Source organism: Schistocerca serialis, chromosome 6 (assembly GCF_023864345.2).
Source record: "Schistocerca serialis cubense isolate TAMUIC-IGC-003099 chromosome 6, iqSchSeri2.2, whole genome shotgun sequence".
Lineage (NCBI taxonomy): Eukaryota > Metazoa > Arthropoda > Insecta > Orthoptera > Acrididae > Schistocerca > Schistocerca serialis.
The window spans coordinates 442,717,037-442,744,794 of NC_064643.1; the positions used below are offsets into that span (position 1 = coordinate 442,717,037).

At 42.9% G+C, this 27,758-nt stretch overlaps 1 protein-coding gene across 1 annotated transcript in view; it reads left to right on the forward strand.

The window, feature by feature from the left end:
- Positions 1 to 27,758, forward strand: part of LOC126483644 (N-terminal Xaa-Pro-Lys N-methyltransferase 1) — an 88,800-nt gene that overhangs the window by 47,608 nt on the left and 13,434 nt on the right. The window contains exons 3-4 of the mRNA XM_050106701.1: positions 2,161 to 2,344; positions 24,979 to 25,087. Coding sequence (XP_049962658.1) covers positions 2,161 to 2,344; positions 24,979 to 25,087 — 293 coding nt within the window. The remainder of the gene's footprint in view (positions 1 to 2,160; positions 2,345 to 24,978; positions 25,088 to 27,758) is intronic.

The window sequence follows — 27,758 nt, forward strand, 5'->3', positions numbered from 1 at the left end:
CTACAGAAGATTAGATTGGTAGACCATGTAACTAATGAGGAGGTACTGAATAGATTCAGGGAGAAAAGAAATTTATGGCACAACATGACGAGAAGAACAGATCGATTGATAGGACACATTTTGTGACATCAGTAGATCACCAATTTACTACAGGAGGGAAATTGGGGGACGGGGTGGTAAAAATTGTAGAGGGAGACCAAGGGATGACTACAGTAAGCAGATTCAAGAGGATGCAAGTTGCAGTAGTTATTCAGAGATTAAGAGGCATGCATGGGATAGAGTTGCATGGGGAGTTGCATCAAACCCACCTTGGGACTGAAGACCACAACCTGCTTGTTCCCACCATTGATTGGGCTTTGGTCTCCAGCTCATGGTAATGAAGACAAGTCTCATCACCAGTCACAAGTTTTCACATAAATCTCTGGATACTGGCTGTGGCATTGAAGGATATCACTGCACATGTCCTGCATTGCTGTGTCTGTGCAGAAGTAGGGATTTGGGAACCCATCTGGTGGACAACTTCCCAAGCTTAAGGTGGTCATGTACTATGCAGTGCAGACTACTTATGGCAAGTCCTGTGGCTGCCTCCAGTTCCATGAGTGTGATACACATTTTCTCCTGAATATGCTTTCCACTCTTTCAATGTTGGCAGGTGTTATCACAGTCACTTTTCTTCCAGAACTGGTTCCTTTCTCTGTTGATGTAGGATCTCTTTTTCCAGCCATACACCCAATTGTAAATTGGTTTTGATGATGGTACACATTCTGCGTACTGCCACCAATTGCCTGCGAATATCCTAACTGTTTGCACCCTCCTTCCACAGAAATCACATCATCCATTGCTGTCCTTGATGATCACTCTCCCTGTTGTGCACTCACATAATGACAGCAGTTGGGTAAATGGATTGTACTGTGCAGGGATGACATTGTAGTGATTGTCCTACCATCAACAGGTAGACCAAAGTAGTACACACCTGCAACTGTAATGATGTGCAGATGATGCACCCTGTATGATGGGAATAAATAAAGGGGTCAATCAATATTGAGGCATTGTTATTTTGTTTCAACAGCATGTTGTCATTGAATTCTTGTCAAACAGGAAAAATATGCTAGTGAAATCCATCCCAGACATCAGTGTGTATATGGAGTTGAAGTGTGCAAGTCTTTGTCACTGAGAATGAAATCACAACACAACTGGCAGTAGGGCCTAGTACAATCCACAGAATTGTTTGAAGCTTGGGTTACTACAATGTTAATATCTGTTGGATTCCCTGTTTACTGATTGCAGAGCACAAAGTTCAGAGAAGAGCCATAAACCAAAATTTCTTCAGAGCTTTTGAAATGAATGGTATGGTTTAGCGATGTTGTGTAAGACAGTGAAGCAAATTTCATCATTATGGGCATGAAACAAAATACCAGAGTATGGTATGGTAACATTCAGACTCACCCTCACAAAAGTAAGCAAGAATAGTTTGCCCTACTGGGAGAGCTATGACCATCATCTTACAGGATGTTTGCAGTCTGCTTCATTTTTGAACTTTGACAAATCATGAATGCTGTTTGCTACATACAGACACTTTTGAAGCACAGCCATGCATTGCACAGTAAATGACACAGGAAAAAGATCATCCTGAAGCACAGTAACATGCAGTCTCACACTGCTTGTGTCACTGGGTAGAAAATTGGGACATTTGAGTAAGGAGGACTTCCCCACCCTCAATACAGTTCCAACTTGACACTATCCGACTACCATCTTTTCAGTTCTGTGAAAGAACAGTTGCGAGGGTAATGCTACAAGATGCTGGAGGACATCCAAAAAGCAGTGTCTTTGAGCAGTTTGAATGGGCTTATAGCTCAAGGGCATCTTCTAACTTACAGAATGGTGAGAAAATGTGTCCAAAAAATGGAAACCTTGTAGATTAATATGACATACATGGTCTCTATAAAAATAATAAATTAGGATTTATAATAATGGATTGCACACAACTTTCAGTATGGCACTCAAATAATTTAGATATTTATTTTGTGCTCTTATTGCAAGTGTTTTCTTACTGTCAAGCAACTGAATTGCTGATTTATTAATAAAAGCACACATGTCCAGCTCTCAAATGTAGAGGGAGAAATTTTCCAGTTTATCTCAATGTTGTTATTTCTTTTTCAGATGAAAGATCCACCTTCACGTGAGACTGCCTTGGATTGTGGAGCTGGAATTGGACGGATAACTAAAAACTTACTTCTGCATCATTTCCAAAAAGTAGATTTGGTGGAACAAAATAGTATCTTTTTGAAAGAAGCAGAATCATACATTGGAAACAGTAAAAAGATTGGAACCTTCTTTAATGTTGGTGAGCTGAATTAAGAAAAAGCAAAATATTAATGAAACAATGGAAAATCTTGTTTGGATTATCAACAGTATTATGTAAAGGATAGATTGCTACTCACCCTAAAGATGACGCATTGAGTTACAGATAGGCATGACAAAAACACTGTTACCTATAAGCTTTTGGCCAAAGCCTTCTTCGGGGGGGGGGGGGGGGGGGGGGGTGCAGACCGCACACACATTCATACAAGCAAGCGCACTATTAGCTCCAGCTGCTCCAGCCAGATTGCAACTGAAATGCATTGAATTGGAGTAACAATCAGAAGTGGTGTGGGGAAGGGGCAGGGATAGTAATTTACAAGTGGGACAAGACAGAGCATGAAGGGACTGGAGGTAGCAGGACAGGCTTACCAGATGCAATGTCAGGAGACTGTGTGGAGGGAGAAGGGGTGGGGAAATGGAGTGGAAAGGAGAGGAGCAGAGGAGTGGAAAAAAACTGGTGGGTGCACTGGCAAAGAGCAGCACACAGTGAGGGTGAGGGGAGGCGAATTTGAGGCAGTGACAGGACAGACAGTGCAGAAACAACTGGGTGGAGGTTATGGGGACAGTAGGTTACCACAGGTTGGGACTAGAATGATTTCGGGAATGGAGAATGTGTTGTAAGGATAACTCCCATCTGAATCCTGTGGCATAGGGTTGGGATTGGGAGTGGCATAGGGATAGACTAGGATGTTGTGAAGGTTGGGTGGGTGATGAAATACTATTTTAGGAGGAGTGGGAAGGATCTCTGGAGAAAGTGAGAGTACAGATGAGGTGGAAGCAGGTGGGTAGAGGGTGTGGGGACAGAAGGTTGAGGCTGTAATGATTTTAGGAGTGGAGAATGTGTTGTAAAAATAAATCACATCCCAGGTGGCTCACATTGTGAAGCTGCCATTGAAATCAAGTATGTTATGTTCAGCTGCATGTTCTGCTACTAGTTGATCCACTTTGCCAGATAGGACTAACACGGGATAGTGAACATATACAGAGAAGGGCAGCACGAATGGTCACAGGTTTGTTTGACCCATGGGAGAGTGTCACCGAGATGCTGAAGAAAGTGAACTGGTTCTCTCTTGAAGATGAACATAAACTATCCCAAGAAAGTCTACTTACTGTGTTTCAAGAACCAGCTTTAAATGATGATTCTAGGAATATACTACAACCCTCCACTTATGGCTCACATAGGGAATGTGAGGACAAGATTAGATTAATTACAGCACATGCATAGGCATTTAAACAGTCATTCTTTACACACTCCATGCATGAATGGAACAGTAAGAAACATGAATGGAACAGTAAGAAAACCCAATAACTGGCACAATGCCACGTATCCTGTGCCATGCACATCACAGTAGTTTGTAGAATATAGATGTAGGTGAATGAATTCCAGTACTACTCACACAACACACCAGGCGAGATGTCAGGCATTACCAACCCTTTTCACCACCTCTCTCACCAATGGAAGCTAGGTGGTTCCTACCCACATATTACTTCTTTCCAGACAATAAGTAGTACATGTACCGAATTTGGTTAAATTGTATCTAGGAGATGTGGAACATATATACATAATACACACACGAACATCCATTTATAATGGATGAGTCACATAAGACATAACACTCGTTTTATTTCATGAATGGTTCCAGATATCAAGACAAGGTTTTTCACAAGTGATAGTACACTAAGGAACATGTACTTTGGTACTTGATTAAGAGTCTTTAACTCTTGTGTTGATCGAGATATTGAAGCAAGTATGTATTTTTAAATAGAATGATATACTTTTTTTTAATGGCGTCCAAAAGTGCATGAAAAGATGATTACAGTGATATAAAGCTTTTTAATGTTGAGGTTGAAACTCTTCACAAAATAATCCAAGAACTATTCTAAAATTGAAGGGCAAGTCAGCAAGAATGCATTTTGCATTGTAAACATGTTCATTCCACACTATGTTGTCATATCAGGTCTTTCGACTCCTCACTTCTTGGCACTGTGGAAGTAGCAGGGATTTTGTTGTCTATCATCAGGTCCAAGGGCACCCATATGTTAGTTTGTAAGTGGGTGGGGGTGCTAGACCTTGAGGTATGGAGAATTTTTAATATTTTGGAAGGTGAATGGCAAAAATTCCAGCTCAATCCTGTTACTAACCTGCATAATAGTGACTTTTAAATCATTTTCTTGAAAGAAAATCACCAAACTTCATTACATTCTGTCCTTTCCATAAGAGGTTGGGTGGGAACCCCTGCCCCCTCCCTTGCCCCCTGGGTATGGGCACCCTCCGGCAGGTCATCTCTGCTTCAACAATTCTTGCATGCAAATATTTACATCAGCGACGTGAAGTTAAGTATGCTATATTATACGGTGAATGGTGGCACAAAACGTGTTGCCAGGGAATGTGGGATCAGCTGGAGGAATGTCATTCCCATTTTACATTGACGTAAATTGCACCTTTATTATCTGTCACTACCTATCAGGCACTTGGAGGACACAATTTTGAAAGTCGCATAACATTTAGCTGCTTTACTCTACATCACTTGGGAGATGATACTACATTTTTCTAGCATGTGTTCCTTACTCTCGAAGCGGCATTTACGAACCACGATAATTTAAATTTATGTAACATGCACTACTAGCGAGCTGAAAATAAGCACTGGCTTCGTCAGGAATGATGACAGCAATTGTGAAGCATAAACCTATGTGCGGTGTCATAGGAAATTCCACTGTGGGACCTTAATTCATTCCAGGGATGTTAAATGGAAAAATGTATGCGCAGTTTCTTAGAAACATTCTATCTGTTCTTCTAGAAGAGGTACCACTGGCTAAGAGACAGTGTATGTGGTTCCAACATGACAGCAGCCCTGCTCACTCTTCCTGTGTTGCAATGCAAATACTGAATGAAAAGTTTCCTGACCATTGGATAGGACGGAATTCCACAGTACAATGAGCGGCCATGTCTCTTGATTTGACTACTCTTGATTTCTTTATATGGGGATATAGAAAGGTGCAGTTTATCGTGAAGCCCCAACTACGCCAGACGATATATGCTGTCAAATCACCACAGTATGCAACAGCATATCGTGTGAAGTACTTCCATTTGTTCACGTATCCCTCAACCAGCAATTGCTATAACTTGAAGAGAAAAAAAGGGTGGAGAAGATGCACAGAGAAAGAGGGTAATGGATGACATGGATATTGATAGGGGGCGAGGAAGGGATGGACAAAGAAAGGGGAAGGGGGAAAAGGACAGAGAAAGGGTAAAAGAGGGGATGGACAGAGGGGAGGGGAGAGGACGAGGTAGACAGTGCAAGCAAGAGGAGATGGACAGAGATTTTCTTTTGGGGGGGGGGGGGGGGCAGGGGGAGAAATGGGCAGAGAGAGAGGAGGAGGAGGAGGACATGGACAAAGAGAGGGTCGGAGGAGATGGATAGCAAGAGAGGGGATGGGGGAGGGAAGAAATGGGCAGAGAGAGAGGGATGAAGACATGACCAGAGAGAGGGGAGGAGGAAATGGACAACAAGAGAGGAGAAGAGGTGATGGACTTAGAGGGGGCAAAAGGTAGATGTGCAGAGGGGGAAGGAACAGATGGGCAGAGGGAAGGGGCAGATGGATAGAGGGAAGGAGCAGGTGGGCAGGGGGAGGGAGTAAGTGGACAGACGGAAGGTGGTGGACAGAGGGAAGGAGCAAGTGGACGGAGAGTGGGGCAGGAGGAGATGGACAGGGAATCACTTGCAGTCAATGGGAGACAAGTTGAGCATATAATTAAGTAAAGTGGAAAACTACGTTTCATTAAGGAAGGTATTTTATTGGTGCAAATCGTCTGTCATTCTAAATAAACTGTTTAGTTTGTTTAAACTCTGTTCTGTCAAGTTACAATTTTGAGTAGTATTTATAGACACGTTTGTCTGGCAGTATGTGGTGTACTTTAAAATGTATTGAGGCTTCTCCAGTAAAAGACAGGTCAGGTATTTTCGTTTCCAAATCTAAGAAAGTTAATATATTGGTTTTCTTTTTCTCTTGAATATGGCTGTTTATCACTTGCTTCATATCTCAATTAATACAAGAGTTGAGACACTAAATCACATACTAAAGTACATGCCCCTTAGTGTACTATCTTTTTCCAAAAGATTTGTTTTGATACCTGAAACCATTCACAAAACAGAAGGGGTGTCATGTCTAACAAGACTCACCCTGCATACATACTAGCTGCTCCTGACCCTCTCTCCGTCCCATGTCCTACTGGCCCTACCTGTATATCTGATCTGTGTCTCTCCCCCTCCCCCACACCCTTCCACAGGTTGTTGGCTGCTTCCCCCTTTTTCCGTATCCTCTCCTATCTCTAAGGCCATATGTCGTCCCTCCCACCTCTCTTTGTCCACCTGCTCCTTCCCTGTATCCATCTGCTCCTTCCCTCTGTCCATCTGTTTCTTCCCCCTGCGTGCATCTCTCCTCTGCCCCATTCTCCCCCCACCCCCATCCCCTTTCTTGTTATCCATCTCCTCCTCCCCTCTTTCTGTCCATGTCCTCTTCTCTCTCTCTGCCCATTTCTTCTCCCCCCCCCCCTCCCCCCAAAATAATCTCTATCCATCTCCTTCTCTTTGCTTGCATTGTTCATCCCATCCCCCCCCCCCCCCCCCCCCCCCCCCCCCCCGTCTATCCATCCCCTCTTTTGCCCTTTCTCTGCCTTTTTCCCCCTTCCCCTTTCTTTGTCCATACCTTCCTCACCCCCTTATCAATGTCCATGTCATCTATTACCCTCTTTGTCTGTGCACCACCTCCGTCCTTCTTTTCTCCCCAAGTTTACACTCGCACGTCAATAGGAAGTTGCTGGTTCTTACACTCACATTATTTCTTTCCATATAATAAGTAATATGTCTGCCAAATTGAGTTGAAATCGATCCAGGGGTTTAGGAGCATCTTTTCCATGTGACTTTGCCCACGTACAAGTCACATATATTTCATTTGTATTTAATGCATTTCACACATATTTATACACATATCTCACCTGTATCTATATTGAATTTTGCCCTGCAATTTTATTTTCGCGCCTATTAATATTTATGATGTTGTACCTCCTGAACTATATGTCGCAGAATGATATATTTTTGTGTGCTTTAAGCTGCATATGTGATTATTATCTGCATAATGTGTTTTCAAATAGAGTTAGTAGTAAGGAACTGATGGATCAAAATGTCCTGCATGATGCAGCTGTTTTCCACGCATCTCAGTATTGGACATCTCTCCTGAACTATATGTCGTAAAATGATATAATTTTGCTGGTTCATTCAATGGTGTATGGGACTTCTGTGTGCAAAATGTATGACAAATATAATTACTGGTAAAGAAGTAATAAATTGAAATGTCATGTTTGATGCAGCAGTTGTGTTGCATGAACAGTGAAAACGTAGTAAGCAATAAACTTTTTTCCTTTCATCATTTGTGTGGGTTGTCAGTGAGAAAAAGTTTAGTACAGGTTTGAAGTTATGTGTAAAGTTTGTTGCATGCCACTAAGGGCTCTCATTCTCAAGTACTGGATGAGTATAGTCTGGCTGGTTGTGTGTCACAAGCTATATTACTTTTTCACCCACACCTCTTTGTAGGTAGAGCCTTCTCCCCCCATCCTTCTGCCCATCTCCTCTTCTCCCATCTCTGTACCTATCTCCTCCTCCCCCCATCTCTCTGCCCATATCCTCGGCTGCCCTCTCTCTCAATTTCCTCCTCCACCATCTCTCTCTGTTCACCTCCCCCCCCCCCTCACTTTCTTTCCATTTCACCCTGACCTCATCTTTCTTTCCTCTCCTCCTACTGCTTCCCCTCCCTCTTATCCATCTACGCCAGTCCTCCTCTCCCTATCTGCCTTCTCCTCCTCAACTCCTCATAGTCAACTCCTCCTCCTCCTCCTCCTCTATCCTCCTCTCTCTCCTCTCTCTCTATAGTCATCTCCTCCTGCCCCCTTTTCCTTATCCACCTCCTCCTCCCCCTCTCTGTCCCTCCTCTCCTTAACCCCTCTACTCCCAAGGGGCTCACATCACTTTTGTATGTAAGCGCTTGGCCACTTCAGGGCTGTTGCCCTTAGAGCACTACTTTCCTTTCCATGCTGCAAGTCTATTCTTTTTCTATTTTTTCCCTCTCTATCTTTATATTGGATCATCTTCTTGGTGTCAGTTGTGCTTTGATTTGGTTTTTGATTTTGGACACTCATTTTCTTCTCTTCTAGCATCTCACAACTTTTCGTTTCTAACCATATGGCCACCTTCTTGGGTTAATATACTCTTTTCCAAATTTTAAAGAAAGGCAGATTGTGTAGGAAAGATCACCCATTATGGCATATATTGCACTTTTTGTGTCTTTCTTTGTTTGTACCCTTCATTTCTTGCAAAGGTACTGTGCCCAAAATCCAGCATGCTAGCCATTCTGTGGTGGGGGGGTGGGTCGGGGAGGGTTGGTCATCAAGTACCTGCATGGTGGTAGCCCCCCTGATGATGTGGAAATTGCGCTGTTGGTGCCCGACCTGGACACCGCCATGCAAGCCAAGGAGTATCTGCCCATCGTGGCTGGGCCACACAGACTCCAGCCAATGGTATACTGGCAAGGTAATGTTTGTGTCACTGGGTGGCAATTGTTCGGAGCCTCCATTCAAAGTGAGTGATACTATCACAGAAGATTAGCACATGAAACAAATTAAACTGTCTTCCACTGGTGGTTACACAGCCCCAGCAGTCTCTTCTGAAGGTAAGACTTATTGTAATGTGGAGAGATATGACCCCAAAATGTTTGCTTCCCTGGCAACACCATGGGAGGCGCATAGGACTCAGAGACAGGGAGAGGTGGGGGGAAGTACTCTCCCTAATACTTACCACTGTTCTTCATTGACCACTTCGAGCACACTTTTGGGGAAGTAGTAGCAATCTCAATAATGAAAAGTGGCTCCGTTTCGATTAAAGCAGACGCCCCCTGCTCAGTGACGGGTGCTGCTGGCCTGTGACAAGGTGGGCGACATCCCTGTAATTGTATTCCCCATAACAGTCTTCATATTATGGGAGTCATCTTCCACCACAGTCTCCTTCTACAGACTAATAATACAAAATCAAATAGGGATAATGCAGGAGTAGTTTAATAATCAATAAAAAAAATAGGAGCACGAATAAGCTACTACGAACAGCATAGTGAACGCATTATTGTAGCCAAGATAGACACAAAGCCCCCACCTGCCACAATAGTACAAGTTTATGTGCCAACTAGCTCTGCAGATGATAAAGAGATTGAAGAAATGTATGATGAGTTAAAATAAATTATTCAGATAGTTAAGGGAGATGAAAATTCAATAGTCATGGGGGACTGGAATTCGATGGTACGAAAAGGAAAAGTTGTAGGTGAATATGGAATGGGGCTAAGGAATGAAAGAGGAAGCCACCTGGTAGAATTTTGCACATACCATAACTTTATCATAGTTAACACTTTGTTTAAAAATCATGAAAGAAGTTGTATACGTGGAAGAGGCATGGAGACACTGGAAGGTTTCAGATAGGTTATATAATGGTAAGACAGAGATTTAGGAACCAGGTTTCAAATTGTAAGACATTTCCAGGGGCCGATGTGGACTCTGACCACAATTTATTGGTTGTGAACTGTAGACTAAAACTGAAGACACTGCAAAAAGGAATTCAGACAAATGGGACCTGGGTAAACTGAAAGAACCAGAGGTTGTAGTGAGTTTCAGAGAGAGCGTTAGGGACCAACTGACAAATACAGGAGAAAGAAATACAGTTGAAGAAGAATGGGTAGCTTTGAGAGACAGAATAGTGAAGGCAGCAGAGACTCAAGTATGTAAAAAGAATGAGGGCTAGTAGAAATCCTTGGGTAACCGAAGAGATATTGAATTTAATTGACGAAAGGAGAAAATATAAAAGAGCAGTTAATGAAGCAGGCAAAAAGAAATACAGACGTCTTACAACTGAGATCAACAGAAAGTGCAAAATGGCTAAGCAAGGATGGCTATAGGACAAATGTAACGAATAAGATAGATACTGCCTAGAGAAAAATTAAAGACACCTTTGGAGAAAAAAGAACCACTTGTATGAATATCAAGAACTCAGATGGAAAAAGCAAAGAAGGGAAGGTAGAAAGGTGGAAGGAATACACGGGGTGGTCCATTGATAGTGACGGGGCCAAATATCTCACGAAATAAGCATCAAATGAAAAAACTAGAATCGTCTAGCTTGAAGGGAGAAACCAGATGGTGCTGTGGTTGGCCCGCTAGATGGCGCTGCCATAGGTCAAATGGATATCAACTGCATTTTTTAAAAATAGGAACCCCCATTTTTTATTACATATTTATATAGTACGTAAGGAAATATGAATGTTTTAGTTTGACCACTGTTATCGCTTTGTGATAGATGGTGCTGTAATAGTCACAAACGTATAAGTACGTGGTATCACGTAACATTCCGTCAGTGCAGACGGTATTTGCTTTGTGATACATTACCCGTGTTAAAATGGACCGTTTACCAATTGCGGAAAAAGTCGATATCGTGTTGATGTATGGCTATTGTGATCAAAATGCCAAACGCGCGTGTCCTATGTATTCTGCTCAGTATCCTGGATGACATCATCCAAGTGTCCGGACCGTTCACTGGATAGTTATTTAAAGAAACAGGAAGTGTTCAGCCACGTGTGAAACGTCAACCACGACCTGCAACAAATGATGATGCCCAAGCAGGTGTTTTAGCCGATGTTGTGGCTAATCCACACATCAGTAGCAAACAAGCTGCGCGAGAATTGGGAATCTCAAAAAGTCGGTGTTGAGAATGCTGCGTAAACATCGATTGCACCTGTACCATATTTATATGCGCCAGGAGCTACATGGTGACAACTTGGAACATCGTGTACAGTTCTGGCACTGGGCACAAGAGAAATTACGGGACGATGACAGAGTTTTTGCACACGTTCTATTTAGCAATGAAGCATCACTCACCAACAGCGGTAACATAAACCGGCATAATATGCACTACTGATTAATGGAAAATCAACGTTGGCTGCGACAAATGGAACATCAGCGACCTTGGCAGGTTAAAGTATGGTGCGGCATTATGGGAGGAAGGATAATTGGCCCCCATTTTATCTATGGCAATCTAAGTGGTGCAATGTGTGCTGATTTCCTACGTAATATTCTACCGATGTTACTACAAGATGTTTCACTGCATGACAGATTGGCGTTGTACTTCCAAGATGATGGATGTCCGGCACATAGCTCACATGCGGTTGAAGCGGTATTGAATAGCATATTTCATGACAGGTGGATTGGTCGTCGAAGCACCATACCATGGCTCGCATGTTCACCGGATCTGACATCCCTGAATTTCTTTCTGTGGGGAAAGTTGAATGATATTTGCTATTGTGATCCGCCCACAACGCCTGACAACATGCGTCATCGCATTGTCATTGCATGTGCGAACATTACGGAAGGCGAACTCCTCGCTGTTGAGAGGAATGTCGTTACACATATTGACATATTGCCAAATGCATTGAGGTTGACGGACATCATTTTGAGCATTTATTGCATTAATGTGGTATTTACAGGTGATCATGCTGTAACAGCATGCATTCTCATAAAATGATAAGTTCACAAAGGTACATGTATCACATTGGAATAACCGAAATAAAATTTTCAAACATACCTACATTCTGTATTTTAATTTAAAAAACCTTCCTGTTACGAACTGTTCGTCTAAAATTGTGAGCCATATGTTTGTGACTATTACAGCGCCATCTATCACAAAGCGAAAAAAGTGGTCCAAGTAAAAAATTCATATTTCTTTACATACTACACAAATATGTAATAAAAAATGGGGCTTCCTATTTAAAAAAAACGCAGTTGATATCCGTTTGACCTATGGCAGCACCAACTAGCAGGCCAAACCTAGTGCCATCTGGTTTCCCCCTTCAAGCTAGACAAGTTTTGTTCTTTGTAGTTTTTTTGTTTGCTGCTTATTTCGTGAGATATTTGGCCTGGTCAGGATCAGTTGACCAACCTGTATAGAGGGTTTATACAAGGGTGATGTACTTGAGGGCGATATTATGGAATTGGAAGAGAACGTAAATGAAGATGAAGTGGGAGATATGATAATGTGTGAAGAATTTGACAGAGCCCTGAAAGACCTCAGGAGTAGACAACATTCCATTAGAACTACTGATAGCTTTGGGAGATCCAGCCATCACAAAACTCTTCCATCTGGTGAGCAAGATGTATGAGACATGATAAAAGAAGAATATAATAATTCCAGTCCCAAAGAAAGCAGGTGTTGACAGGTGTGAAAATTACCGAACTAACAGTTTAATAAGTCACGGCTGCAAAATACTAACATGAATTCTTTACAGACGAATGGAAAAACTGGTAGAAGTGAACCTCAGGGAGGATCAGTTAGGATTCTGTAGAAATGTTGGAACATGTGAGGCAATACTGATCCTACGACTTATCTTGGAAGTTAGATTAAGGAAAGGCAAGTCTATGCTTCTAGCATTTGTAGACTTACAGAAAGGTTTTGACAATGTTACCTGGAATACTACCTTTATAATTCTGAATGTGGCAGGGGTAAAATAGAGGTAGCAAAAGGCTATTTACAATTTGTACAGAAACCAGACAGCAGTTACAAGAGTCAAGGGTCACGAAAGAGAAGCAGTGGTTGAGAAGTGAGTAAGACAGGGTTGTAGCCTATTGCCAGTGTTTTTTCAATCTTCATATTGTACAAGCAGTAAATGAAACAAAAGAAAAACTTGGAGTAGGAATTAATATCCATGGAGAAGAAATAAAAACTGTGAGGCTCGCCAATGACATTGTAATTCCATCAGAGACAGCAAAGAACCTGGAAGAGCAGCTGAATGGAATGGACAGTGTATTGAAAGGAGGATATAAGACGAACATCAACAAAAACAAAACAAGGATAATGAAATGTAGTAGAATTAAATCAGGTAATGCTGAGGGAATTAGATTAGGAAATGAGACACTTAAAGTAGTAGAAGCAAAATAACATGTAGCCTGGCTGTGGCAAGGAATGTGTTCTTGAAGAAGAGAAATTTGTTAACAATGAGTATAGATTTAAGAGTCAGGAAGTCTTTTCTGAAAGTATTTGTATGGAGTGTCACCATGTACGGAAGTGAAACAGGGACGATAACTAGTTTAGACAAGAAGAGAATAGAAGCTTTCAAAATGTGGTGCTACAGAAGAAAGCTGAAGATTAGATTGGAAGATCAAGTAACTAATGAGGAGGTGCTGAATAGAATTGGCGAGAAGAGGAATTTGTGGCACAACCTGACTAAAAGAAGGGATCGATTGGTAGGACACATTTTGTGGTATCAAGGGATCACTAGTACTGGAGGGAAGTGTGTAGGGTAAAAATCGTAGAGGGAGACCAAAAGATGAATACACTAAGCAGATTCAGAAGGACGTAGGTTGCAGTAGTTACTTGGAGATGATGAAGCTTGCACAGAATAGAGTAGCGTGGAGAGCTGCATTAAACCAGTTTCTGGACTGAAGACTGCAACAACAACGAGTTGCATTCCAATCCAGTGTGATATGGTGTGCATTTTGTCTGTTGTGTTCAGCGAGGACCAAAAGACAACAGGATGGATACTGAAACTTTTATATTGGCCTTTGAAGACGACCCATTGCCTGATCGTAGTGTACTGCTGTGATGTCAAGCTGTACATTCCTTCTCCCTTGCAGTGCTACAGATTGATACAATTTGGTCACATGCCTTTGTGTTGTCACACAAGCTCCATTTGTGGGGATTGTGGACATCATTTTCACACGAGCACTCCTTGTGCCCCTTTCCCTGTCTTTGTTGACTGTGGGAAAGGCCATATCCCCTGTCCACAGTTTTCCAGTGGGAAAAGAAAATCCAAGAATACAAGACCCTTGATCGACTCACCTCTCAGGGGGCCTAGAAGGAATGCAATTTTCAACATCCTACACATAAGACGATGATGTATGTTACGGGTAAGGCTTTGTCTTCCTCTCTGGTGGCAGTATCGTTACCACTTCCAGTGGTGTCAGTCCCCAATCTTTAACTGGAAAAGCCTCTGCCCTCTCTGGCATCCCTTACCATGGAGGGGTCCTTCAGGACTGTACCTTCCCAGTACTGTGCTGACCTGCAACCAGATGCCAGCCTGTGTCTGAAGAAGCCACAGGTTGCAAGTCACAGGACTTCATGTTTCTCCTCTATCCCAGACAAGCTCTTACGGAAGTTGAAATCATTTAAAGAGAAGGAGGACAAGAAGAAGTCCTCCAAAAAGAAGACCCCACATGTTGTACGTTTGTACCTGAGACACCATTCCTGATGGACCCTGTGGTCCTGGACCCACGACCCACACACACTGATTGAGTACAAATGCATATTGATGCCATATCCTCACAACCATTGGCAGCAAGTGGCCCTGGCCCTGAGGCAAGATCTGCCACCTTGGTCCCTTCATACTCCCACAGGATACTGATAGCATGATCCCCCAGCGGAACTGTAGCTATTTTTTCCTCCACCTAGCTGAGTTATGATGTTTCTTGTTCATTTCTCCTACTTTTTGCATCGCTCTCTAGGAGAGTTGTTTCCCAGCAATGCAGACGTCCACTGTCTACAGCTGTTGGGGCTATTTTAAGAACTGTACTTACTCTGGGGTAGTGTTTGCATGTGCATTCTGGACTCCCCTGCAAACACATGCAGCTCAATACAACTATGGAGGCTGTGGCTGTTCATGTGAAGATGTCTCTGGAGTTTACCATCCATAATGATGAGTATCTCCCTCCTGACTCTGAAGTGCCCCAGAACGCATTGTCTGCACTATTCTCTCAGCTCTCCCCACCCTTCCTAATATTGGATGACATCAGTACCCACAACTCTTTGCAGGGTGCAATTGCAGCCACTGGCCATGGTGAAGCTGTTGAAAACTTACTCGCAGAGCTCAGTCTTTGTCCTTCGAATCCTGGTGTTCCCATGCACTTCAATGTGGCATACGGATCTTATTCAGCCATTGATATTTCCATTTGCAGCCCATTTCTTCTCCCACCCAATCATCAGAACACAACTGCAGCCATTCTCTCAGCAGCTGACTTAGCAATCCCCTCTTCCTTGTGATGCCCCCATCAGAAGATAGTACCTTGATGGACTCCTGAAGTCACCATAGCCATTGGAGGTCATTTATGGACTCTCCAATGCCACAAGCAACATCTGTTGATAGAGCATCCCATTGCCTTTAAACAGCCCCATGCTTGGTTCCACCACCATATAAAACAACAGAAACAAGAATGCTGGAAGTGGTACGTTGCTACCATTGGACTGTGTGCTCCTCGTCTGCAGGTTTGGGCAAATATTTGATGCCTCTACGGACATCAGTCACATACAGTTATACCTGGTATCTCTGAGTGGTGGTGTCTGTACTGACCCAGATGCTGTTGCTGAACATTTTGCTTTGCATTATGCTTGGGTCTCTGCATCTGAGAATTATCATCCTTCTTTTCGTATCCTCAAACAGCAGGTAGAATGATTTCATCTATCATTTACTACACATCACCTGGAACTGTATAATGCTTGTCTGTGGGTTGCTAATGCTTGTCTGTGGGTTGCTAATGTCACATATTGCCATTTGCAACTGTATCTGGAGCAAAGGTGAGTTCTCATCTCAATGGCAGTGTCCCAGTACTGAAACTGGGTAAAAACCCCTTTGAGATGCACAGCTATCACCCAATTAATCTCACTAATGTTCACTGCAAGTTGCTCGGATGTGTGGTGAACTGATGGCTGTGTTGGTACCCCAAGTTTTGGGTTTCTCCTGGGTTCAATCCTGATTTTTGTCCGGAATGTCTTGTGTGAGCAGCGTACTTTCTGGGTTTAAGTTAGTGCTTCCCACAGTATCGCCCCCCCCCCCCCCCAATCTGCAAGGTAATGGGGTCACATGGGGCTCTGTATTAAGTGTGCCTCTTTTTCTAGTGGCTGTGAATGCTGTAGCTGAAGCTGTGAGATCTACAGTGTCACCCTCCCTGTATGCTGATGACTTCTGCATCTAGTATTGATCATCACCTGTGGATGTTTCTGAATGCCCCTTGCAGGGTGCCATACGAAAGATGCAGACTTGGGCTCTTGCCCATGGCTTCTGGTTTTGCGCCATCAATACATATGTCATGCACTTCTGTTGCTGTCATGCTGTCGATCCCTAACCAATACCGTACCTTGATGACCAATTGTGCACTGTGATGGAGTCTTGTCCCTTTTTGGGACTGTTCTTCAATGACCGGTTGACGTGGCTTCCTCATCTTCACCAGTTTAAGCGACCATGCTGACCACACTGTAATACATTTCGCTGTCGCAATAACACCAGCGGGTGTGCAGACTGCTCTACATTCTTGCAGCTCTACAAAGCCCTTATCCTGTCCTGTCTTAATTATGGGAGCCAAGCATATGGCTTGGCATTGCCTTCAGAGCTGTGGCTGCTGGACCTGATACACAGTTGTGGGGGCTGACTTGCAGTCGGTGCCTTTCAGACCAGCCCTGTGAAGAGCCTGCTCTTGGAGGCTGGGGTCCCTCCTGTACATATCAGGTGCCAACAACTGCTGCTCAACCATGCAATACGCATTCTTTACTTCCTTGAGCATCTGAACTACTATATCCTTTTTCCAGGAAGGAAGATCTACCTCTCACAACAGAGGCAGTTCAACTTCAGTCTCTGCTCTGAAGTTCAACTCCCCCCCATCCCGCTCCCCTGTCCCTCTCACCTTTTGCCAGGGAGAAATTGCATGCACCTCCATGGTGTGTACCCTGTCCTCAGATCTGCCTCAGTCTATCATTTGGACTGAAAGGCTGTGTAGACACCATGACTTTTTGCTACCCATTCTTGGGTGTCCTAGATGCATTCCGGGCTCAGAAGTGGTATACAATGATGGTTGACGGGCAAACTAGTGTTGCCTGCACATATCCAGGGTGCAGTGAGTTACACTCCCTGCTGAATGGATGCAGTGTATTCACCACGGAATTGGTGGCCATTGCTCAAATCCTCAGCCACCTTTGTTCTTGCACTTGCAAGACATTCTTAATAGGCAGTGACTCCCTAAGCCAGGCTGTTCCAGCTCGTCGGCTCCGTTGTGAGCCGCGGAGCGCTCCCTGCTCCAGGGAGCCGCGTCGCTCGCTGTGGCCATTCAAGTGGGCCGGCACGTGGCACGGCTGGCTGAGGCAGGCGGCAAGGCAAGCGTTTTGATGTGCCAGCTGCGTCTTACAAGATCGACAACCTCATACTCTTAGCTGCTAATACGATGTTCAGGAAATAAATAAGAAACAACTGTTTTACAAGGAATTGCATATTAAATTTATTGGGTCTCTGTAGCTTGACATTTTCTTTTCGTTAAAAGATCGGAAATATCAGGCGTCAAAGTGTTCGCAGCGTTAATGCGGAGGATGGCCTTCATTGTTGCACCCTGAACAAACGATCGTTCCTTACTTTTTAGTGTTTTCATTGCTGAGAAAAGCTGCTCACAAGAATACGTAGATCCAAACATGCACATGATCTGAGCGGCATTGTTGTGAAGCTTGGGAAATGTTTTTTGCTGTAATGAACGATACCATCGTGACAAATCCAACGTGTTGTAGTACCTCTCTTTCAACAAAGTTGAATTTTGCAAATCAACAATCTCCAATTGAAGTGACTAAGACCAGTCATCGGGGGAAAATGAAAAAGGAGTGCTGTACACCTTAAGTTCCATTTCCAAACTAGTGAGGTCTCGGAATCGTGATGAGCTGCTTTAACTTTGCTTGGTAATCGCCGAAAGTATTATCTTCAAGTAGTTTTAAAGAAGCAAGATGATTGAAGAACGTTAAATGTCCATTACTCATCTGCCTGTCAAATAAATATAACTTTTCCATGAACGCTTTGATCTGGTCGTGCATATCAACGATTAGCTGCCCTTTGCCCTGCAATGACAAATTTAAATTATTCAGATGCATAGTTATGTCAGCTAGGAACGCCAGGTCTGATATCCATTTTGTATCATTCAGACAACGCATTTCTTGCCCTTTCATTTCGAGAAAAAGGGATAGTTCCTCACGAATGGCAAAGAAAACATCAAGAACTTTTCCCCGACTCGGCCAACGAACTGTACTGTGGTAAGGTATATCCCCATATTGCGCTTCAATATCTCTCAAGAATCCTTTGAATTGGCGATGATTCATTGCGTGACGGCGTACAAAATTCACACACTTCACGATATATTTCATTACGCCACCTAGCTCTACTGTTTCAGCACACAGTGCCTCTTAGTGAATAAAACAATGAAGAGTCAAAATGTCTTTCCAGAATTCCTCCCTGAGTTTTTATTTTTCAAATGAGAAGCAAAACCTTGGTGACGCCCGATCATTTCTGGTGCACCGTCTGTCGCTACAGAATGGAGCTTATCCCACGGCAAATTCATATTATCCACTGATTCACAAACAGCTTCAAAAATGACACGTCCTGTTGCGGTGTAATCGAGTGGTACCACATTCAAGAGTTCTTCAGTTACTTGCAGCTCCATGTCGACACCACGCACATAGACTGCAAGCTGAGCACAGTCCGATATGCCGGTGCTTTCGTCAAGCGTAGCGAAAATGCAACAAAGCTTTCTGCCTTTTTCTTGGGCTGTCTCTAAATCTGTTGCCATGTCCAGGATTCGACGAGACATTGTTTGTTTCCAAGGGAGATGCAGGCAATTGAAGGGGTTTGCCTGTCGAAGCAAACATTCTGCAACCGCTACCATGCACGATTTTACGAGTTGTCCCATCGAAAAAGGCTTGCCATTCGACGCAATGATGTGAGCGAACCTGCAGCTTGCTCGAATTGCAGATTCAGTAGTGTTTTCTCCGCTCTCATTCACCTGAAAATTATAAACGCTTTACAGAACACAAAGTATGTTGCATGTTTTGATACCCTCCGTATTACGAGGAGACGTAAGTTTAAAAACGTTTTCGTATGTCGTTCTTAAGCCTGGCTACCAGTTCTCTACGTGCAACACCTTCTACCTGATCGTAGTGCGCTGCGTGAAGACGTGTATAATGTCGTTGTATATTGTACCTCTTCGCAGAATTAAATACTTTATGACATACAACACACTGCGGACAACCATGCCTCTCAATGAATAGAAAGGTATCCTCCAATAGAGGTACAGGGCTCCCGCGGCTAGTCATAGCTGTCATTGAACACGGATTATTGCGTCAGTTGCGGCTGCGTGCGGCCAGGGGGCAGTGAGTTCGCTTTCCCCCTCCACGCGGGCTCCGAGCTGCCGCAGTGAGCGCTCCGGAGCGCTCCGGCTCCCTGGAGCTCGGTTGGAACAGCCTGCCCTAAGCAGTTTACAGGCTATCAACCAGTGCTACCCTGTCATCCATTGGTTGTGACTATCTAGGATCTCCTTTATGACCTTCACCAAACTGGGTAATGTTATCTTCGTATATACACATGGTCATATTGGGATCCCATGGAACGATTGGAATGATCATGTTGACTGATTGGCCAAGTTGGCTACAAGGTCCCCCACTTTGGAGATGGTGGTACTGCGCCATCAATTGTTGGAGCCTTGGAATACAGGTTGGTATACCCTGGAGTCTCCAAATAAACTGCACACCATAAAGGAGACTGCCACCGTGTGGCAGTCTTCCCTTCATGTGTCTCTCAGGGAAGCTGCTGTTCTCTGTCCGCTGTGCATTGGCCACACTTGACTGATCCATGGCCATATTCTCTGACATGATGATTCACCCCACTGTCGGTGTGATATCTGTCTTACAGTGGCCCACATCCTACTGAAATGCCCTAATTTGGCCACCTTATGGTGAAACCATGAACCATGGACCTTGCCGTTGGTGGGGAGGCCTGCGTGCCTCAGCGATACAGATAGCCGTACCGTAGGTGCAACCACAACGGAGGGGTATCTGTTGAGAGGCCAGACAAACGTGTGGTTCCTGAAGAGGGGCAGCAGCCTTTTCAGTAGTTGCAAGGGCAAAAGTCTGGATGATTGACTGATCTGGCCTTGTAACAATAACCAAAACGGCCTTGCTGTGCTGGTACTGCGAACGGCTGAAAGCAAGGGGAAACTACAGCCGTAATTTTTCCCGAGGGCATGCAGCTTTACTGTATGATTACATGATGATGGCATCCTCTTGGGTAAAATATTCCGGAGGTAAAATAGTCCCCCATTCGGATCTCCGGGCGGGGACTACTCAAGAGGATGTCGTTATCAGGAGAAAGAAAACTGGCGTTCTACGGATCGGAGCGTGGAATGTCAGATCCCTTAATCGGGCAGGTAGGTTAGAAAATTTAAAAAGGGAAATGGATAGGTTGAAGTTAGATATAGTGGGAATTAGTGAAGTTCGGTGGCAGGAGGAACAAGACTTTTGGTCAGGTGACTACAGGGTTATAAACACAAAATCAAATAGGGGTAATGCAGGAGTAGGTTTAATAATGAATAGGAAAATAGGAATGCGGGTAAGCTACTACAAACAGCATAGTGAACGCATTATTGTGGCCAAGATAGACACGAAGCCCACACCTACTACAGTAGTACAAGTTTATATGCCAACTAGCTCTGCAGATGACGAAGAAATGTATGATGAAATAAAAGAAATTATTCAGATTGTGAAGGGAGACGAAAATTTAATAGTCATGGGTGACTGGAATTCGAGTGTAGGAAAAGGGAGAGAAGGAAACATAGTAGGTGAATATGGATTGGGGGACAGAAATGAAAGAGGAAGCCGCCTGGTAGAATTTTGCACAGAGCACAACATAATCATAACTAACACTTGGTTTAAGAATCATGAAAGAAGGTTGTATACATGGAAGAACCCTGGAGATACTAAAAGGTATCAGATAGATTATATAATGGTAAGACAGAGATTTAGGAACCAGGTTTTAAATTGTAAGACATTTCCAGGGGCAGATGTGGACTCTGACCACAATCTATTGGTTATGACCTGTAGATTAAAACTGAAGAAACTGCAAAAAGGTGGGAATTTAAGGAGATGGGACCTGGATAAACTAAAAGAACCAGAGGTTGTACAGAGATTCAGGGAGAGCATAAGGGAGCAATTGACAGGAATGGGGGAAATAAATACAGTAGAAGAAGAATGGGTAGCTTTGAGGGATGAAGTAGTGAAGGCAGCAGAGGATCAAATAGGTAAAAAGACGAGGGCTAGTAGAAATCCTTGGGTAACAGAAGAAATATTGAATTTAATTGATGAAAGGAGAAAATATAAAAATGCAGTAAGTGAAACAGGCAAAAAGGAATACAAACGTCTCAAAAATGGGATCGACAGGAAGTGCAAAATGGCTAAGCAGGGATGGCTAGAGGACAAATGTAAGGATGTAGAGGCCTATCTCACTAGGGGTAAGATAGATACCGCCTACAGGAAAATTAAAGAGACCTTTGGAGATAAGAGAACGACTTGTATGAATATCAAGAGCTCAGATGGAAACCCAGTTCTAAGCAAAGAAGGGAAAGCAGAAAGGTGGAAGGAGTATATAGAGGGCCTATACAAGGGCGATGTACTTGAGGACAATATTATGGAAATGGAAGAGGATGTAGATGAAGATGAAATGGGAGATACGATACTGCGTGAAGAGTTTGACAGAGCACTGAAAGACCTGAGTCGAAACAAGGCCCCCGGAGTAGACAATATTCCATTGGAACTACTGACGGCCGTGGGAGAGCCAGTCCTGACAAAACTCTACCATCTGGTGAGCAAGATGTATGAAACAGGCGAAATACCCTCAGACTTCAAGAAGAATATAATAATTCCAATCCCAAAGAAAGCAGGTGTTGACAGATGTGAAAATTACCGAACTATCAGCTTAATAAGTCACAGCTGCAAAATACTAACACGAATTCTTTACACACGAATGGAAAAACTAGTAGAAGCCAACCTCGGGGAAGATCAGTTTGGATTCCGTAGAAACACTGGAACACGTGAGGCAATACTGACCTTACGACTTATCTTAGAAGAAAGATTAAGGAAAGGCAAACCTACGTTTCTAGCATTTGTAGACTTAGAGAAAGCTTTTGACAATGTTGACTGGAATACTCTCTTTCAAATTCTAAAGGTGGCAGGGGTAAAATACAGGGAGCGAAAGGCTATTTACAATTTGTACAGAAACCAGATGGCAGTTATAAGAGTCGAGGGACATGAAAGGGAAGCAGTGGTTGGGAAGGGAGTAAGACAGGGTTGTAGCCTCTCCCCGATGTTGTTCAATCTGTATATTGAGCAAGCAGTAAAGGAAACAAAAGAAAAATTCGGGGTAGGTATTAAAATTCATGGAGAAGAAATAAAAACTTTGAGGTTCGCCGATGACATTGTAATTCTGTCAGAGACAGCAAAGGACTTGGAAGAGCAGTTGAATGGAATGGACAGTGTCTTGAAAGGAGGATATAAGATGAACATCAACAAAAGCAAAACAAGGATAATGGAATGTAGTCTAATTAAGTCGGGTGATGCTGAGGGAATTAGATTAGGAAATGAGGCACTTAAAGTAGTAAAGGAGTTTTGCTATTTGGGGAGCAAAATAACTGATGATGGTCGAAGTAGAGAGGATATAAAATGTAGGCTGGCAATGGCAAGGAAAGCGTTTCTGAAGAAGAGAAATTTGTTAACATCCAGTATTGATTTAAGTGTCAGGAAGTCATTTCTGAAAGTATTCGTATGGAGTGTAGCCATGTATGGAAGTGAAACATGGACGATAAATAGTTTGGACAAGAAGAGAATAGAAGCTTTCGAAATGTGGTGCTACAGAAGAATGCTGAAGATTAGATGGGTAGATCACATAACTAATGAGGAGTTATTGAATAGGATTGGGGAGGAGAGAAGTTTGTGGCACAACTTGACCAGAAGAAGGGATCGGTTGGTAGGACATGTTCTGAGGCATCAAGGGATCACCAATTTAGTATTGGAGGGCAGCGTGGAGGGTAAAAATCGTAGAGGGAGACCAAGAGATGAATACACTAAGCAGATTCAGAAGGATGTAGGTTGCAGTAGGTACTGGGAGATGAAAAAGCTTGCACAGGATAGAGTAGCATGGAGAGCTGCATCAAACCAGTCTCAGGATTGAAGACCACAACAACAACAACAACAACATGGTGAAACGTTGAATTCGCTGACATGCTACCTCTGGTGCTAGCAGACAATGCCAAAGTGGCTGATCCGGTTTTATGTTTTACCTATGAAAGTGTCTGTTACACTTCTTTGTGATGTGAGCACATTGCCTTGTTGGCTGCTTGAGGGATTGGAGGGGTATCCTGTCACCTGCTCCAAACACAGGGGGCCCATGGGTGCCCTTGCTCAGTGGCCTAGTTTGTTTCCTGTCCTTCCCACCTTTTTAATTCTTCTTATTCTTTTCCATCTGTTGTTGGTTTACTGTCTCGCTGTCATTGTTCTCTACTGAGAACAATGGATGCAGAAGGTGCCTCTCCTATTGCATAATGTGCCTGGGGGCCTCCAGCTGCATTCTGGGAGAGGCGACTCTCTCACCATCACCCTTTTACACCTCTCTCACTTCTGTCCCTTTGTTTTCTTGATTTACGGATACAGTCAGGTTCATTAGGATTTGTCTTTTGTATCCTTCCTCTCTGGGAAGGATACACAAAGTATTGATGGACTGATGACCTCATAGTGTAGTCCCTTAATACCCTGAGCATCTACCCACCCACCTATTCACACACCCAACCACCCAACCACCCACCGACCCACCCACCCACCCACCCACCCACCCACCCACCCGTCCGCCCATCCGTCCATCCATTCATCTGTCCATACTCTCCTGCCTCCTCTCTCTGTCCATTTCATCCTCTATCCATCTTAACCTACTCCCAGCTATGCCCTTCCACACATGTAGTGTGTGTCAGTAAAGCAGGCTGATCATTACTCTAACACAATGTGCCTCTTGTGCAGGGCAGCCTAGTGTCAGGGTTTTCTCACTCAGAACAAACTGCTGTTCATTGAACCAAATAGAAATTCTGTTCAAGTGATCCTGAATCCCCCTACAGTCACCCAGTGACTATACTTCCCCATATACAACAGCTTCATCACCAAACAGCCTCAGATTGCTGTATACCATATCCATCATATCATTTATGTACATGAAGAACAGATATGGCACTATCTCCCATCTTCAGAGTACTCTTGACGTTACCCATACAACGTGTCATATCTACCAATGAATATTCGAGTGACAAATGCCCTTTTTGTTTATAAAGACTATGTTAAATAGTTAGTTCCACTGAACAGAAGTGAAAGAGCCAATTAAAAAAAATCTTTATTTATGTGGCTACATGCTGACTGTTCATAAGTTTGTAATTGACTATTTATTTATATTCAGTATATGTTAAATTGAAGTAAAGGGAAATTAAAAACAAGATGCTTGCAAAATAGCTGTAAGTGACTGTAGACCAGAAAGATTATAGGTATGAGACGAACAGATTTATTATGCCTATGTGAGGTGGAGACGGAGAGATGGGAATAGAAATTAGCAACAAGTTTCCTAAGAATTTTAAAATATATTAGGTATATTATTTTTAGTATTGCTGGATAATGTACAAGCATTTACTGAAAAGTTAGAAAATTTTTTGTTATGTCACAGGTCTTCAAAATTTCACACCAGAACCCCAAAAATATGATGTCATTTGGTGTCAGTGGGTTCTTGGCCACCTAACGGATGAAGATTTTATTCAGTTCTTCAGACGTTGCATGTAAGTTTCCTTCACTGTTTACTATGTATTGAAAGGTTCATTTTTAAGAGGTAAGGAGGGAGAGGAGGAGGCAGCAGTGATGACATTTCTTTGATGTTTGTTGATAAAGACAATAAAATTTCCTAATACACACTTTGACAATATTATGTTATGCTTAGTTGTACCAGACTGGAATATCATTGTAAATGTATGAAAATTTTTAATATTTTTATGACCATTCTCTCCTTGTAATAAGAGTGGCTTCTTCCATAAAATTCATCTTTTACGACAGTTTGCTGAAAAGTAATGCCTCTGAATTTTTTATTTTGTTCTAAATATTGGTTGAGGTATTACATGCCATGCATATTACTTGGTCTACTTTCACACTATGCTGATGCAAGTTGGAACCCTCTGCCACTAGAGAGCTCTGAATTTTAGCATGTAATGTATCGGTGTGCAACATAACTACATCAGTGCATGAGACAGAAAACTGAAAGCAAGAATTCGAAGAGTTCATCCACACATGGAGTATCCTCTCCTTCAGCATGACGTCACTGCACTCAAGTGCTGTGACTTCTGCAAAAATCCGATGTCTTGGGTTTACTGTCATCAAGCGTACTCCATATAGTCGCAACTTGGCTCCATTAGATTTTCATCCGTTTCCAAAACTTAAAGAACGCCTTCGAAAACTTTACTTTGAATGTAATGAAATGGTGCAAGAAAAAGTGATGTTGTGGCTCTGTCAACAAATCCGGACATTCTACTGTGTCAGTATCAACAAACTGGTCTCTCTTTGGGACAGACATGTTCGTTGGCAGTGTGGTCATGTTGAGAAGCAAATATATAGACATGAAGAGCAAAGACGTAGAATGTTAATAAGTTTTAATCCATTTAAAAAGCTTTATAAGGTTTCAGATAAAAAAAATTGGAGGCATTACTTTTCAGCACACTATCATAAATATTTTCTAACAGCAAAAGTAATAAATTTTTGATAATATAACACAGTTAGATAGATTTTAAAAAATCTACGGACCAAGTGGTGGCATATTTAAAAAAAAAAAGTTTTGTGTATGCAAGCATTCGGAGCCAGTGGCTCCTTCTTCTGGCAGAAGGGTTGAAGGGTAAAGAAGAGGGCTGAAGGAAAAGGACTGGAGAGGTTTAGGAAAAGGGGTAGAGTTCGAAAAAGCCACTCGGAACTATGGATCAGGGGAGACTTACCGGACGGGATGAGAAGGAGAGGCTTGTTGTTGGGGACTGCACTTGACGAGATTCAAAAACCAGAGAGCTTAAAGGTGCAAGACAAGGTAATATACAAGACAGAGATTACTTGTAAAATATCGTGCTTGAGTTATAAGAGTGAAAAGCTAAGTGATTGTGTGTAATGCAGGATGTTGGACCAAGTTGGATCATGGTCAGAACTGTTCAAGTCAGGGTTCAATGTCAGGTTTGCTGTTGGAAAGGTTTCTGGTTTGCATTGCAAAGTGATATTTCCAGTTGAAATTACACCTGAAGGAAAGTAGGACATTTATCAAAGGGGCATGATTACAAGTAGATTTAGGGCTGAAAGTGAGACCCTTGGATAGTACAGATAATTGAGAAGGAGATAGTGCTTTACACGAGAGGTTGAGAAAACCAGTGTTATGACTGATTATGAGTCATGTTGGTCTAGGAGGCAGTGGTGAAGACTGGTGGATGTATGGAGGCTGGCCAAACTTGGTTTGTAGGACAGGAGTGGTGGTTGATGGTGTGGCTGTTTAAGGAGCTGCAGAGAGACAGAAAGGGAAACACCACTGTTGAGGTACTTTAGGATCAGGTGAGATAGATTTTTGAGGTGAAGTCTGGCACGTTGTTGCAGTTTGAATTTGGCTTGGCAGGTGATAATATCCATGGAAGCATGAGAGGCAGATAACTGCAGGATTTTGAAGGAGGAGAGAAGTCTGGTAGAATGGAAATTGGCAGATGATGCTTATAGGTCACAGATTAGCTGGGTAAGTGCAAGAGACTGCTTATTTGAAACTGTAAATTTCTTCTGTCACAGCATTTCTTCGCAGTAACTACTCTTTTCTACACTCGATTTTAGTTTTCTACATCTTTCACTTTCTGACCTATCTATTTTTTGCCATCAGCCTCCCACCTCTATTACACACTATGCACTCAGTTTTTCACTCTTATTAACTCATACACAATGCTTTAGAAGCACTCTCTGTCTTGGATACTGCCCTGTCTTCCACATTTACCCCGACCCGGAGTTCTGGGTGACTTTCCTAAACTCTACCCTTTCCCAAACATCTCCAGTCTTTTTCCTTCATCTTCAAACCTTCTGCCAGAAGGAGCCACTGGCTCTGAAAGCTTACATACTTAAAACCCTTTTTAATATGTGTGTTCTCCTGCTGCTGCTTGGTGAGCAGATTTTTTTATCCATCCAGTTACACTATAATGTCGAAATACACTACAATGTCGAAAAATAATCATTTTCCTTGTTGTATTAGCCCATATGGCCACTATTCCTTCTTATGTAACCCTCCTGTCAGTCTTTGTTGTTGTCTGCCTTATTCAAACTGTCGTCTTTTTTCTACCTTATTTGCTAGTCCGTTCGTTTATTTACCTGTACCACCCAGATTAATCAACACATTACTCCTATATCTTTTCTAGTATTGGCTTTTGTGCATATAGAGGTCCACTATTATTTACG